At 40.5% G+C, this 17299-nt stretch overlaps 1 protein-coding gene across 3 annotated transcripts in view; it reads left to right on the top strand.

Annotated features, from left to right (window-relative positions):
• LOC115092050 (intraflagellar transport protein 88 homolog) overlaps window positions 1–17299 on the top strand; it is a 283575-nt gene that overhangs the window by 258047 nt on the left and 8229 nt on the right. For all 3 annotated transcript variants that reach the window (XM_029602517.1, XM_029602518.1, XM_029602519.1), the window contains exons 24-25: window positions 6745–6805; window positions 13100–13210. In XM_029602517.1, coding sequence (XP_029458377.1) covers window positions 6745–6805; window positions 13100–13210 — 172 coding nt within the window. The remainder of the gene's footprint in view (window positions 1–6744; window positions 6806–13099; window positions 13211–17299) is intronic.

Genomic DNA, 17299 nt, shown 5'->3' with positions numbered 1-17299 from the left:
CTCAGCAAGGTGGTCTCCTGGTTCCGGTCTTCTGTCTTGCTCAAGCCCTTCAGCCTGGTTTAGTCATCTCAACCTTCAGCTTTGCTTCAGTCTTTGCGTATGGCTCAGCTACAGTCTTCAGCTCCACTTCAGCTTCAGCCTTGTCCTTGCCTGGCTTCAGCTGCAGCCTGGTCTTTGTATAGACTTTTGTACTCAGTTATAGTCTGGCCCATGCCAAGAATCGCTCACCCACCACTGGCATGAGTCTCAAGACTCTACAAACGAGGCTGCATCACGGCAAGAGGGGCTCATGCATATGCAGTTCCTTACACAATGGCTGTCAAAGTGCCCCTGGCCTGTGCAATAGAGGCAGAGATTCACACACACCTGTTTCTCTTCTTTGGAGAGACGGGATCTCTCAAGTTGTATGGGCTCTTCCAAGGCAGCAGTGGTCAGTACACTGGAACTTAGGTGCCTGTCTGAAATGTCAATAGAATGCCTCCCTTTCACGGATTTGCTCCTGGAAAAAGAGGTCTACCCTCTAATGTGGGCAGCAAATCCTGGCCAGCCAGCTCGTCTTTTATACACTCCACCAGGCTGGCCAAAAGATGGCAGTTAAGCTGTCTTCGCCCCAACAGAGTTCTGAAGACAGAGAGCAGAATTGAATGTCGTAGTCGCCCACGATGAGACTATCCTGTCTGATGCAGAGCAGCTTTTTGGTGCAGACAAGGCCCGACCAGGCTCATCGAAAACCTGCAGAACTGGTGGAAAAAGTTGTCCAGGTTTCTCATTAAGGGATCACTCCATTCTCATATCGGTGATGCCCAGGCTAGTGCAGGACTGCCCTATAGAGATAGCATGAAAGTTTTTTTGTTACAATCCAAAAGAAAACTGTTGGCCTGCAGTTCCAACTGTATTCTGCACTGGTTGATGAAAGCTCGGCAGCCCTTGGGGTCTCCCTCATACCTGGGTGGCAGCAGAAGATGTGGTATTGGGTCCCATTGCCCAAGTTGGAGTGGTTGGGGGAGGTGCCAGTGCATGAACCTGCATGGAGTCCATCCAGGCTATCAGGATGCCAATCATGTTGTTGAAATTAGTGGAAAGTGTTCTAAAGATCAAAATCACAGAACATATAGAAAGATACGGTTTAATGGAATAAAGTCAGCATGGCTTTTCCCAAGGCAAGTCTTGCCTCACAAATCTGCTTCACTTTTTTAAAGGGATTAATAAAAATGTAATTATAGGTGAACCGGTAGATATAGTGTATTTGGATTTTCAGAAGGCATTTGACAAAGTTCCTCATGAGAGGCTTCTAAGAAATGTAAAAAGTCATGGAATAGGTGGCAATGTCCTTTCGTGGATTACAAACTGGTTAAAAGATAGGAAACAGAGGGTAAGATTAAATGGACAATTTTCTCAGTGGAAAAAGTTATACAGTGGAGTGCCTCAAGGATCTATACTAGGACCCATGCTTTTCAATATACTTATAAACAAGCCGTTAGGCCCGTTCAAACGGGCAAGATTCCATTGGTCAGACCGGCACGTTGGTCAGAGCCGCTTTCTTCTCCATAACTTCTTACCTTTCCCACTTACTCACTCATATCCTCTTCCCTTTTCCTTCCATCTCCTCTCATCTTCCCTTTCCTTCCCCTCTCACCTCATCCACAACCCCTTCCCTCTCCCTCAGCCCTTCTTCACTCCCTCTTTTTCTCTTCTCCACAACTACTTACCCTTCCCACTTACTCACTCATATCCTCTTCCCTTTGCCTTCTATCCCCTCTCATCTACCCTTCCCCTCTCACCTCATCCACAACCCCTTCCCTTTCCCTCAGCCCTCCTCCACTCCCTCTTTTTCGCTTCTCCACAACTACTTACCCTTCCCACTTACTCACTCATATCCTCTTCCCTTTTCCTTCTATCCCCTCTAATCTTCCCTTTCCTTCCCCTCTCACCTCATCCACAACCCCTTCCCTCTCCCTCAGCCCTCATCCACTCCCTCTTTTTCTCTTCTACAGGGCCGGCTGTTGTCCCTTTGCGTGACGGTTAAAATGGGCGAGATTTAGCTCTGCTCTGTCTGTCCCAACTCCCTCCCCCCCTCCCCCCTTCCCCGGTGGCGGACGGACAGGCTCGGCGACTTTTCTCCCCTTTCCTCCTCCTGTCCCTGTGCGTGACGGTCCGGCCGCCCCTACTCCCTCCCCCCTTCCCCGGTGGCGGAGGGATGGGCTCAGGCCGTTTCTCGGAGTGGCAGCATGTCTGCCCTTTCCTCCTCCCCTCTGTGACACCCTGGTCTTATCTCTGTTCCTTGTGCGCAACGTCAGCACGTCACCTAGAGCTCTCTGTTCCACACATGCGCAGTAGAGCTGCTCTCTACGCATTTGTGGGCTGTCGGTCAGAGCCCATTTACCGGTATATTGTAGAAATGGTCTGGAAAGGAATATGACGAGTGATGTAATCAAATTTGCAGATGATTTGCAGAGTAGTTAAATCACAAGTGGATTTTGATAAATTGCAGGAAGACCTTATGAGACTAGAAAATTGGGCATCCAAATGGCAGATGAAATTTAATGTGGATAAGTGCAAGGTGATGTATATAGGGAAAAATAACCCATGCTGTAGTTACACGGTTAGGTTCCATATTAGGAGCTACCACCCAGGAAAGAGATCTAGGCATCATAGTGAATAATACTTTGAAATTGTTGGCTTAGTGTGCTGTAGCCGTCAAAAAAGCAAACATAATGTTAGGAATTATTATGAAGAGAATGGAGAATAAAACGGAGGATGTCATAATGCCTCTGTATTGCTCCATGATGAGACCGCACCTTGAATACTGTGTACAATTCTGGTCGCCGCATCTCAAGAAAGATATAGTTGTGATAGAGAAGGTATAGAGAAGGGATAGAGAAGGGTGACCAAAATGATAAAGGAGATGGAATTGCTCCCCTATGAGGAAAGACTAAAGAGATTAGGACTGTTCAGCTTGGAGAAGACACGGCTGAGGGGGGGATAATATAGAGGTCTTTAAAATCATGAGAGGTCTAGAATGGGTAAATGTGAATCATTTATTTACTCTTTCAGATAATAGAATGACTAGGGGACAGTCCATGAAGTTAGCATGTAGCACATTTAAAACTAATCGGAGAAAATTCTTTTTCACTCAGTGCACAATTAGATTCTGGAATTTGTTGCCAGGGGATATTGTTAATGCAGTTAGTGTAGCTGGATTTAAAAAAAGGTTTGGATAAGTTCTTGGAGGAGTAGTCCATTACCTGCTATTAATCACGTTGACTTAGAAAATAGCCACTGCTATTACTAGCATCAGTAGCGTGGGATATACTTAGTTTTTGGGTACTTGCCAGGTACTTGTAGCCTGGATTGGCCACTGTTGGAAACAGGATACTGGGTTTGATGGATCCTTGCTCTGACCCAGTATTAGCAGTTTCTTATGTTCTTAACTGGTTTTGTTGTTGCTGGACCTGGAGGGCTAACCCAAAAATAGTTTGAGCCAGAGACGAGTCCACCGAGCTCTTGCTGTGTGGCGTTTGACACAGCCTAGTAGGCGAATCTACTAGATCAACACCTACAGCTGGCAAACATGTCCTTACTGGGACTAGAGCTAGATCTTCACCTGTATTAGCCCCATTCCCCATAGGTTGAGCCTTTGGGTTCCAGGGACCGGAAGGGCTTAGGCAAGTTTCTCTTAAGGAGCGATCAGAGAGAGTCCAGGTATGGGTAATGCTCAGGGCAGACAGTAAGCAGATGAAGTCCGGGTCTCGACCAAGGGTCAGGGCAGGCAGCGAGCAGACAATATCCAGGTCAAGGGTTAGGGCAGGCAGCGAATAGACGAAGTCAGAATCCAAGGCAGAGGGCAGAACCAGAGAGTCGGGCCAAGACAGACAGTGACAAAACACTGAGAGACAAAACAGGACAATATGGACAGGGCAAGGATAAAGGCAAGGCAAAACAGCAGGATAACGAGGCAGACACAGGGACAGCAAGAGAAGCACAGGAACGGTGAGACACGGCACAGAGAGGGGCAACACATACTGCAAGGCAGGAGGACCCTTTGCTGAGGCACCGGCTGGCAGCGTAGCTGGGATTTAAATCCCCAGCCTACACTGACTACATCTGCCGGTGCAGTACTTGGTTTCCCACCATGGGGTCTTTATCCTTCAGCACGTGCTGACGCATTCCCCTAGGGACGGCCCTGGAGGAGGCAAGATGGCAACGTCCTTGCCTTGGAGCACACTGATTGTGAGTGCAGCCGGTTGTGGGGCCTTCCTGCAGTCGGCCAAAAGTTACAAAGATTATCAAATAAATGTATAGATATATCTGGAATTATGGTACCTTTAGTTTGTTTACATATTGTATTATTAAGGATCAGAACTGAAATATTTTGGTACAAAACCAAAAATTACACATGTATATTCTGATACCAGATTTACATTTTATGTATTCTTCTGTACTGACAGTTTTTGCCATGTATGCTCTCTTCTGGTGGCCAGATGTCCATCTTGGAACTTAAATTGTAATTCTCTAAAAGTAACAGTTTCTGATTTCTCCTTAAAATTAATAAAACTTCTGAATTGTACTAAATTTGTTTATGCCTGTTATTTATTAGCCATTTATTTAATAGATCATATAATGTAGCATCCATCTGTGTGTTAATTAAGTTAGAGAAATAGGTGAAGTGGAAATATCTGTCATCATTGCTCCAGAACATTCACCACAGTATTCACTCTCAGGCCCTAAAGATCTTTATACAACAGTACTTCAACATAATGTTTCAACTGTAAATGCCAAAAAATTGTTATGCAAATTACATCTGCTCTTTAACTCCTCACAAATGTGCACTGAGATCCCTTCTTCCACAAATTACTAACAATTGGTACTGGCTTCTGCTTTCTCACTGCATAAACAGCACTGTTTGCATTCCAGCAAGAAACTCTAGATTGCCACAGATGGGTAAATTAAGAGTTCCCTCTTCAGAGGCATTTAGTTAAATAACTCACAAAGGTATCCAGCTAAATGCTGACTTTTGAATATTTTGGGAACTTATCTGGCTAAACTTTAGCTGGATATCTCATTATCATAGGGGCGTTTCTGGGAGGAGTTAGATTAGCTGGAAAGGCTAGCAGAGCAGTCCTATAGTTAGCCAGATAAACCTATCCAGCTATCTTTAAGATAGCACGGCTGCATCACTTAATTACCCTCCAAAGTTAGCTGGATAAGTTACTTTGCAGTCTAGCCAGTGATTGAATATTGACCTCAAAGATTTCATAGCATTTATATTTAACCGCTGACATAAATTTTCAAGCTCTTCTCAGCACAATTATAATTGAATAATTTTTTATAAACATTGGACATTTCTCATTTTTCATATGCAAAATATAGTTGAGATCAGTTCTGTGTACAATTTGTTCAGATATCAAAAGAGAAAGAAAAATCTTTATCAAAAAGCCAGTCATTTACATGTCTTAAGAGCCATCATACTATATATTTAGATTTGGGAGCATAAAGCCTCCCTGACTATATGGTCTATTCAGGGTTTTTAATGAATTCTGGTTCTTTTTTTCATCCTTTAAAAGTAGACCTTTACAAACTAATATTGCTGGAAGCATCTGAAGAATGTAAAACCATTTGGGTAATATTGTCATTTTAATCATTTGAACATGCCCAAATAGAGACAAAGGAAAGTATAACCCAGTTTCTAAAGTTTGCTCTATTTTGCAAACTAATGATGGAATATTTCTAGCACCACCATTTTATAAAATTCTTTAATATATAATGAGCAAATCATGAAGCATTATTAATCAGCAGCAGACCGAGTAGTACTAGGGATGATCACAAAGTGTTCTAGTACCAATGAAATTTCAACTCAAACATACAATAAAAAAAAAGGTTAAAAGAGAATTTATTTTAAAGCTAAAATGATGGGTCCAGGATCTTGGGACTTTGTGTAAGTATATTATTGTGCTATAGTATGTGCATTAAAGGATTTTGACTCCCATTTGCTGAAATCAAGATAGTGTACCTGGATAATGCATTAAAATAATTTAATGCACAAGTCAAAATCTTTTAGTACCTCAATTGCACAGGATAAATGGTTTATAAAGCTCAAACTGCATTTCAGTTGCATTCTATTGGTAATCTGTGGTGTCCCCAGCAGAGAAAATACAGAGATTAATATTCAAAGCCGCCATTTAGATGGATAACTTATAAGTTAGGAATGTAGAAAATTCAAAGTCCTTCTCTTTTCAGTTAATAAGAATTCTCATTATTTCTGTCTTTTAAAAACTGCACAAATTTTCGTTTCAAAGGACTCCTGAAATTCACGGCAATTTTGATAGCAATTTAAGATGTCCCCCGACACCGGCACTGTTTTTCGCTGAGGAGGGCTGCGTCGGGAGGGACAAAAGAGTGTTTATTCATACATTGGAATATTAGCAGCACAGAATGTGGCCCTAACTCCCTTGATAGTATTTTAACTTGTAAGTTATCCATCTAACTCTAGCTTATCTGTTTAAATGTTTAATTCTGAATATTGACTTCACAGTGTGTAAATGATTTTCCATATACTGTAGAAGAGTATATGGGTAAACTAGGCAATTAGGAATTTATAATGAAGAGACACATATAACCCAAGAGTCCCACTTAAAGGTTTTTTTTAAGGTTTTAGATTCTTGATTTTCTGTAATTGACTTAATAATGCAATCCATTATTGTACTTCTCTTTTGAGTCAATATGAAACATTTTCTACTTTTGTAGCGTGTGAAGTCTGGCAGAGATGGCAGTGGCCGTAGTCGAAGAGAGGGAAGTGCTAGTAGTGGTAAGCTCTTCTTCCAGATGTTAATTTCCCATATGCATAAAATGAGAGCAAAGATATTTTAAATGCACTTGTAAGTAGTTGGATTGTATTTCTTTCTACCTGTAAATATGGTATGGGTCCAGACCTTGTAAGATGCTGCTTATTAGTTAATCTAGAAAAACCCAGATTGCTCAGATTGTCTAATTTTGCCACCTCTGACAAATAAAATCAGGATATGCCATCAATATGTACTAATTACAAGGTTATAGAGTAAAGCTTTGTATGTTTCTGACTACTTATTTGAATGGTATACAATACTGTTTTTGCTTTGCATGAATTGTATGTAACATTATTAATACAAAGGAGTGAATTTTCAAAAGAGTTGCGCTTGAAAAAATAGCAATTTTCAAAAGCCCATTTACACTTGTAAAATCTTTTGAAAATTCAGCCCTGTAGAGTGAATTGTCAAAAGTCCATTTATATGCATAAAACTTCCAAAATGTCCAGCAATATAAAACCATTTGCATATTTTAATATTTTCTTTGCGTCGGAGACTTTTGTAGATACAAATAAATGTTTTTGAAATGTCAAATAAGGTACATATCACTAAACAAAATAAACATAGTAAATTTCCATGTACCGTAGTAAACTTAGGAAAGAACCATTATAATAAGAGGCAAAGACGACAGGAAGATTGAGATTATGTACTTTTGGTTAAATATACTTGGAAGTGGAAAGGATATAGCACCAAAAAACTTCAAAAATAATACACTGCATGGGGCTATCATTTGTCTCATAACAAATTATTTATAAATAGTATAAAACTGTTTTTTAAATTTTAAATTTAAATTGTATCCAGTCTGAAAAAGGAAGTTGAGCTCTTTATTGCAAAATAAACTTGAGCTCATTTTCATTCTACACCTGCTTTAATTAAACTCTAATTTATTCTGTAAGTAAAATAGATGAACATTTGTGTCCTAGAGGGGGAAGCATTATGCAGTACTGTGGTGAGAGTATTTGTTTGAATGTGTAACACAAATGAAATTTCCGACAAGTGGTATGGAAATATCTTCTGGGATTTCCTTACTGCTTTGGTTGCTGTGTGTTGTAAATTTCCCTTTCTCTTTCACTAACTTGTAACTATTCCAAGACTTATTCTAGTTTGGAAGTAGTATTTTAATTGCCAAAAGGTTTATGCTACTGCTTATAGTGTAGTTTTGAAATATTGCACAGTACATAGAGTTACACATTGACTTCAAGTAATAATCCTCGTGTTGGAAGGGATCTTTTTCCAGAAAGTTGATTTTTATCTGTATTTGGTCTTCCAAATATGGCACTCAAACTCTCTGTCAAAGAGGCTAATGTTTTTAGAAAATAAAATTGATAAAAATATATTTTAAAAAGCATTTCTTTTAATATTTTGAAGACAAGGGTGTGTATTCAGTAGAAAAGGCTTTTGGGGGCAAATGCACCAAACTGCATCATTAACAGTAATACAAATGCTAAGCATCAACACAAGTGTTTAGCATGGATTAATCGCACTGTTTATCTGCATTAAATAGCTTATATTAGCATTAATGCAAAACCTATGCTAATGAGGTAATGAGATTCAAAATTTGCTAAATAGTTCATTACCTATTAACATAGCACAAAATAATGTGCATAAAAACATACAAAATATGAGAACCCATTAGTGCAAAAATGTAACTACATATCTGAGATGTGTATTTAGCTTTTCATGTTAATGTATGCATTTTAACATTTGAATTAACATATGCTTCATCTACATCTCATTATTTTATTAACTTTAGCTAATAATATGCATTCATCACTGTGATAACAGATTATGTTAATGCCATTTAGTACATTGGCCCCCAAAAAAACATTTTCTCCTGACCATTGGCGCTCATCATGAGGGTGTCCTTCATTTTTGTTCAAGACAACCCTTACTTAGGGAATCCCACCTGTGTGATTTGAATGAATTGCTTGTCTTCAGAGAAAACAGAAGGTGTTCTCCGAAGGAGATCAGTTCCCCTTGGAATTGATCCCCACTCAGCTAAAGCCATATTATCAGATCTTAGGAGAGCTCTTGAATTGTAAAGGCTTTTAGGTCTTTTCATAAAGCTCTGGAGCAGGTGTCTGTTTTGACACTGAGTGCCACTTGTGTGACTTGTGAACTTTTGTCTCCAGAGGACACTGTTATAGGTAAGCAACTTTGCTTTTTATAGCAGGGCTTCTCAAACCTTTAGCCAGTCTGACCCCATTTTAGCACTTGAAAATTCATATAACCCCAGAGGATGGCCAAAACAAGATGGTAACTTTGATACCAGGACGGGGGCACACAAGTATGCATGTGTGCTGGCTCGTGCCAAAGGATGCGGCCATTTTATAACATTAGCGCATATATGCGCACATGGTATAAAATAGGCTGTACACACGTACATGTGCACACAATTTTATATGAATGCATGCAAATGCCGCCTCTACCGTGTACGTGAGGGGATTTTAATAGACACATGCCGATGCAATTGCCACTTCACCCAGATAAGGGATAGGACTTCTTAAACCCTCCCAAATTAAATATCCTCCCTTTTACCCTGTTAGCACCAACCCTTAAAACTCTGCTGATTAGCCTAGATTTTTTAAATTTTATTATACGCCATCCATAGCGAGCTCGTGCGGGTAAATACGCACACATTTCATGTCCCAGAATGCCCATGTCTCGCCCACTCCGCGCCCCTTTTTTGGGCTTTCTCACTTGTGCATACACTGCTAGACACATGTGTACATTGATGCCTTTTAAAATCTGCGTGGCCAACACTGGCCAGACATACTCGCATATCTCCCAGTTTTGGCGCTCGCCAGGCTTTTAAAATTCACCCCCAAATGAGCAGAACTGTGGTCTCCCTCTAACAATCACTCCACTCTCATCCTTCCTACATTCTAAATAATCTTGTCTCTCAACCTCAACCCTCTCCAGCCGATCCTGTCTCTCAACCTCCACCCCTTCTAGAGGACCTTCTCTGATAACATCCTCTCCCCTCAGACTCTCTCTCTCAACCTTATATGCCATTCCCACTGAACTCAGACAAGAACCCTGCCTAATGACTTTTAGAAAAAGGCTTAAGACTTGGTTATTTCAACAAGCCTTTACATAAATTTACTGATTACCAGAACTAAGGCCCCGATGCACCACAATGAATATTTCTAGAACTCGTAGAACTCTCCAAATAACTGGCGTTATGTTTCAAGTTACCTATGCTCTGCCTTCTTCTTCCCCCAGTTTGCTCAACCCCGTTTTATTGTAACTTTTTTTACTTCTTTACTATGTTAACGTATTTAAGGTTATCGTTCCCCAGTTTTCTGTAAACCGACATGATATGACTCTGTCATGAGTGCCGGTATAAAAAAGCATCAAATAAAATAAATAAAATAAAATATGCTCTTACCTCCCCAGTTCCTCTTACCTCCCCAGCCTTTTTGCATCTCCCCAGTTGATCCTTTCTCACATCCAAGCCCTTCTTATTACTCCCAGCTGTCATTCTCTCCCTCTCACCCCATTCTCCATCTCCTCTCTGTCACTTTCCAGCCTCACAGTTCTTCCTCTCCAATACTTCTCTCACATCTTCCCAGCTGATCCACTCTCACCCCAAGTCCATCTTCTTTCATTCACCCTCCTCGGCAATCCATCTCCAGCTAATCCAATCCTCAAACCTCCAGCACATCTGATCCCTCCATTCAAACAGTCACCTCTCTAAACATTACCCTGGGCCAGGGCCAGCAACAATATTTTCCTTTGGACCCTGGGCCAAAGCTGGTTGACAACTGGTTAGAAGAGAGAGCAGGCTGATGACAGAGGCAACATTTTTCTCTTGGGGTAGGTTCACTGGTGGGTGAGGAGAGAAGAGCAGTGTGGCAATATTGACTGACTTGTGCATTCAGTCCTCCTCTCCACACATGACTGGTCGCAAGCCCAATGGTCATCTGCTAGCAGCAGCAGCACAAATAATGAAAGTCTAGACAGGGCTGTGAGCCAGTGCAAGCTCAAAGATCTTGTAGCAGGCCCAGTTCCTCTTCACATAGGGCTTCCTTTACCATAGAAACTCATGTGAGGGCAAGGACATTGCAGGGCTTTAGTGGCTTGCAAGTCCCACGCTGCCTTCTACTATTAATGCTACTGCTTCTGATGCCTGAAGAGTGCTGTAATTTAAGGCACTTTTGACCCTATTTGGGTCCCGATCCACAGTTTGGGAAACCCTGTTCTATAGTGATTTTTCCATGACAGGAAAGCAATTAGTTCCTGCAAGTGGTCATGTTCTTGGGTAGTTACTGTTCTTGGTTTCTGTTTCACACTCAGGTAGTCAGTACATGTTATATTCTTGCCAGTTTGTAATTAAGAATGTTTTGAAAATACAATAAAAACAGTATGGATAAACGGTTCAAACTATCGGGCCGATACAGTACAGTGCACTCCGGTGGAGCGCACTGTTACCCCGCGATTAGATGCGCGTTTTGGACGCGCTAGCTTTACCCCTTATTCAGTAAGGGGTAATAGCTCGTCCAAAACGCGCGTCCAAACCCCCCCCCCCCCCCCCCAACCTAATAGCGCCCGCAACATGCAAATGCATGTTGATGGCCCTATTAGGTATTCCCACGCGATACAGAAAGTAAAATGTGCAGCCAAGCCCAGATAGTTATTCAATGGCCTCTGTTTCCTCTTCTTTTATAACCTTTCCATAGAAATTCATACCATATCTGGTTTCTCTTTAACATAATGATCTCTCTAACCTCCACTCAACCAACAAAGGCCTCCTGAAAATTCCACCTGTACGACCTAAACAACTAACCTCAACCCACGATAGAGCCATAACTCTCGGAAGCCCCAAACTCTGGAACACACTCCCAACAGAATTAAGAACACAACCGAACTTAAAAACCTTCAAGAAAGAACAAAAAACCTGGTTATTCGCCAAAGCTTACCAAAACAACAAATGAAATCCCCCCTCAGCCTTATTATTCGGTAATCCAAACCTTTTCGATAAAAACACTTGCAACCCTGTGAAAATATATAACCAACATTGTTTACACATACCCGGAATATATACTATAATGCCTTTACATGCGCACTAACTTATTATACTATCACGCTTATGGATAATAATACCTACAACACTGAGATGTACTTTTAATTCTTATATGTACTTATTATGTACTTTTAATACCTATACGTGCTCACAAATCTTGTATGTAATTTGTAACATCTATATGCACTAACTCTTAGATAGCAAACGAAATCTGTATTGCTCTACCAGTCGAATCATGTAAACCGTTGTGATGGTGAAACCGAACGATGGTATATAAAACTCGAGAAATAAATAAATAAATAACATCGTTATCCCAATTCATTTTCATTGTTTACACTTTGTTTTAAATTGTATAACGTTGGGCCAGCCCAGTGGCATAGTGACAGTGCTGTGCACTGCCATGCTAAAGGTCCTTAGTTCAATCTCCAATTCAGCTTTTCTGCTCCCTTAGTCAGCCAGGGGTGCTGCGGAGGCAGCGTTTACAAGACCCATCAGGGAGGGAGTAATAGGTGACACCCGGTGACACCTAATGATTTCAGTGTTCCTGAAGGAGTCCTGGTGTATGGCCCCTGGCCCAAGACCATTACTGCAATGGCCAAACTAGGTATATTGGGGGAGAAGAGTGAGGAATTCCTGGGTAATTGCAAATGAAGGTTCATGGTGCTAAATCCAGCTCTGGTTCCAATTGAACTTGAAGCACAAAGGCACAGGAGAAAACTGCTGGGTTTAAGGAAAAAAGTTTTATAGTGTTTATGCACCACTCCTTATGGCTTCTCCATGAATTTGTCACTGAAGTACTTAGCTAAATGATAGTTGCTGAGTTCTAGCTTATTCTAGGGTAGGGACAAGAAGTATAAAAGCGGGCATCTATTAGACAGTGGGATAGGAGAGAACATATTTTTTTTAAAAGTATTTCACAAAGATTCCTATATATAACATTCAGTAGAGTTCTATTAAAAAGTGATTTCATATGCCTGGCAGATGCCTTATCAATTGCAAAGATATCATTTTCTCTCCATGAGTCTCTATTCAAACAATTGTTAGGGAGAAAGCAGGGATTGCCTTAGAATAGAAAAACAATGTTTATAGTATGCTTGTGATGGCTGAATCATAATCATCAAGGACCATCTTTGATATTAGAGTTGGCAACTATAGTGTGTCAGTTCTTTCCTTGCTCACTTTTCCTGTTTGTTTAACCCATGTTTACAAATCTTATTTGTATGTTTTTCAGACAGTGGACAGAGCAGCACTGCCAGTGCTAAAGGTGAGCGCCTAAGTACCAAATTACGATCCTTGCCAGGAACAAATGAGCCCTATGAAACCAGCAGCAAGAAAGAAATAGGCAAGTAGAAAATGTCTGTGGTGCTCTCATTTTCATGAAGAGGTGGGAACCCCTTTAAACTGCATCGGGCATTCAAGCACAAGACAAACTGCTTAAAAGAAGTTGCAGCATAAACAGTGGAAGTTATTTTTATTTTGTTTTGTTATTACATTGTTATAAAATTCAGTGGTGCAGAGTATTAGTAAATTATCACATAAAATCTAGTTTGTTCACTGTTGCACTAATTGAAGTCTGTTGCCCAATCTGACTGATAGATTAGTAACTATTTACTAATATATTATTGGGCAATTAGAAAAATGCTTATTTATAATAATGAAAGTTTTTTACTTCTGTAAATCAGGATATAACATTTTTTTAAAAAAATCAAATAAAAGTTAAATATTACCTTTATGAATAGTGGCTTGGAATATGTTGGCATAACTCCTTGCTTTCTGGAGTTAAGGGCATAAGATACATAGAAACTAATTGAAGAAGCTCAGAACATTTGTAAGGCTTCTTATCCACAGACTGACACCTACCTTGTCTTACCAGCCCTCTTCCCTTTCCCAGCTGTCATTGCTAGTATAAATCCTAAACTAACATCCAGAAAACTTTTCCAGTTTCCTCTTGGATTGCAGTTCTCTATACCAAATATCAGGTGATGTAGCATGCTGCACAATTCCCTTCCGAAGGCTGTAGTTACTGCCTTTGCAGCTCTGCTGGCCCAGTTCATGAGAAACCCAAAATTATTTCTATATTTGACTCTCACCTGTGCAAATCCATAGCACAAACCAGCCTGTCTGCTGCTTGTCTAGAAATGTTTAATGATTTTTTTTCTCTTTTCCAGCTGTCGTTATTCTATGTTTTGTTTTGTTTTTTAATTTTTTTTTAGGTTTTTTTATATACCGGCATTCATAATACAATCACATCATGCCGGTTTACAGTTGAACAAGGGGTGCAAAATACATTAAAACTGGAACTAGTGCAGAAGAATTGCAGTTACAAAGAACAAGGGTGATCGAACTGGGAGAAGAGAGAAATACAGTAGTAATTTAACATCATAAATTATTTACAGATAACTGGTGTGGCTACATTCTTTAAGTTGGTGAGGTGAGATTTAGGAGGAGTCTGGAAAAGCTTGTTTAAACAGCCACGTTTTAAGTCTTTTTCGGAATGTTGGGAGGCAGGGCTCCTGTCGAAGATTCGTTGGGATAAAGTTCCAGAGTGATGGTCCAGCTGTCGAGAAGGTCCGTTCTCTTAAAGTTATATGCCGAGTGAATTTGGTATTAGGTACCTGGAGGGATCCTCTGTATGCTTCTTTGGTCGGTCTTAAGGCGTTATGTTGGCTGAGTGGGTATTGTAGGTCAAGTGATGTAAGGTGGTGGAAGGTTTTATATATAATGGTGATGGGCTTGAAGATGATTCTGAAGTGAATAAGGAGCCAATGAAGGTTTTTTAAGATGGGGGATATGTGGTCTCTTCTTCTGGTGTTGGTAAGAATTCTTGCTGCCGCATTTTGGACCATCTGTAGAGGTTTGGTGTACGAAGATGGGAGACCTAGTAGTAGTCTAACTTTGCGAAGATTATTGCTTGTAGTATTATTCTAAAGTCATGAAAATGGACAAGTGGTTTTATCCTTTTCAGCACTAGGAGTTTGTAGAAACAGTCCTTGGTTGTATGGTTGACAAATGCTTTCAGATTCATCTTGTTATCAATTATAGCTCCTAAGTCTCTGACCTGGGAGGAGAGTGGGTTGGTTGGAAGAGTGATGGTGTTGTTGCTGTTTTCTGGGGAAATGAGCAGGAGTTCAGTTTTGGCGGCGTTTAATACAAGGTTTAGGCTGGCGAGCAGGTCACTGATTTTTTGGAGGCAGGATTCCCAATGTTCGAGAGTTTTGACGAAGGATTCTTTAAGAGGGATCACTATCTGGACATCATCTGCATAGACAAAGTGCTTAAGTTTTAGGTTGGTTAAAAGCTGGCACAGCGGAAGTAGGTAAATGTTGAAGAGCATGGGTGATAAGGAGGATCCATGAGGGACTCCTACAGGTGCGTCATGGCAGGGAGATTCTTCGTTGTGGATTTTCACTTTGTAGCCTCTATTGTTGAGGAAAGTTTTGAACCAGGCTAGAGCCGTACCTGTTATTCCAATGGTTGAGAGTTGGTTTATGAGGATGGCGTGGTTAACGGTATCGAAAGCTGCCGAGAGGTCTAAAAGAATCAGTAGGAATGATTTGCTGTCCTTTGTTGAGACCCAAAATGAGGTAGTCTGTCAGCGATACGAGGAGAGATTCTGTACTGGAAGCTTTGCGAAACCCATATTGGGAAGGGAATAGGAGTTTGTTATCTTCGATGTAGTCTGAAATTTGTATGTTAACTAGTTTTTCCATGATCTTAGCTATGAATGGTAAATTGGCGATCGGTCGGAAGTTGTTCGGGTCCTTGAGATCTAAATTTGGCTTCTTTAGAAGTGGTTTGAGGGATGCCAGTTTGAGATCGTCTGGGTATATGCCTTGAGATAAAGAGCAGTTTATGATGTCTGCCAGGGTTTGGGAGATGGAGTCAGGGATTGTCATGAGAAGTTTGGTGGGGATATGGTCTGCAGGATGAGAAGAGGGTTTCATTTTCTTTAGAAATGACTGAATCTCTTTAGTTGAGATGGGTTCGAACGAATCGAGATATATGGTTTTGTTGTTGGTTAGTTGATGTGAGCTCAGGTAAGGGGGGGGTGGAGGTGGGCAGCTGTGTTAAGAGGTTGATGATTTTGTTATGGAAGAACAGGGCCAGTTCTTCGGCTTTTGATTGTGCTTGATTGAAAGGGATAACTGGTGCGTTGATTTGGGTTAAATTGGAAACAAAGGCAAAGAGCGCTTTGGCGTCGAAGACGAGGTCGTGGATCTTGTGCGCGTAGAAGTTCTTTTTAGATCTGGAGGTGGAGGTCTTGTACTGGTGGAGTGCCAATTTATAGGCGGAGAGTGTGCTAGTACAAGGGGCTTTATGCCATTTGCTTTCTTTCTGTCTTAAGTTTTGTTTCAGTTTTCTGAGTTCGTTGGTAAACCACGGATGTCTTTTGGGCGAGTTGGTGTTGAGTTTTTTTGTTACAAGGGGGCATAGTTTGTTGGCTATGGATTCTGTAATTTTGTTCCAGGAGAGGAGAGCTGTGTTGGGGTTGGTGAGGTCTATGCGAGTAAGTTGTGATGTTAGTTGATTGCTGAGGTCTTCCAATGAGCAGTATCTTCTATATTGGAAGGAGGGTTGGGGTCCCATGTATTCTATCCCCTTATGGATCTGAAAAGAGATTTTTTCATTCATAATTTTTTCAACATATTTTCTGTTGATATTTTCAAAGGTCAAACAGGAAGAAAGAATTCAGTTTGCAATCCAGTTTAGAAGTCTTATACCAAATTACATAGACAAATATATAGAAATCAGAAGGAACATAACCAGTTTTCCTAGCATTTATAGTCAGTTACTTAGGGGATCAAATTCCAATTAGAGAACCTCCACGCTAACCGGAACAGAAGCTAGCTGCTGGCACTTACAATTAAAAAGCAGACAGAGCAGTTTTCCACTAGATCTTGCAAGAGAGCAGATAGTCAGGAGTACATGGTTTGAAGTGACGTATCTTCAAAAGTGTCCCATTAGCTATCTTCATTTCACTAGGTCTCAGCAATGCCTATATATTTATTTACTGCCATACATTTTAACTCTCCAATCTTATTATTCAGATTTCTGGTTTTTGCATATAGACACCTATATGTGTTTTAAATTCCTTTTCCCTCGCTTATTATTAACAGTTAATTCAAGTGGAATGAGAATATCCAATGGGATACTATGATTCCAGGGTACAAAATTTATGAGACTGACAGAGTAGATTGAACTGGTGGTAGGGCAGCATAGAGTAAAGTAGGATAAAAGTTCTTCAAGAAATAAAATGCACTCTGGAATCTCTATGAATAGAAATTACATGTATTACAGGGAAATTTATATACAGTAAAGTATTGTTGAAAAGGCAATCAAGAAATCTTGATTTGAATTACTGTTCATCTTACCAGAATGGTGAAATAGAATATGAAATGCCAATAGAGATTAGACAAGCTAGTAAAAATAA

This window comes from Rhinatrema bivittatum, chromosome 5 (genome assembly GCF_901001135.1).
Source record: "Rhinatrema bivittatum chromosome 5, aRhiBiv1.1, whole genome shotgun sequence".
NCBI lineage: Eukaryota > Metazoa > Chordata > Amphibia > Gymnophiona > Rhinatrematidae > Rhinatrema > Rhinatrema bivittatum.
This window is presented reverse-complemented; position numbering and strand designations above follow the sequence as displayed.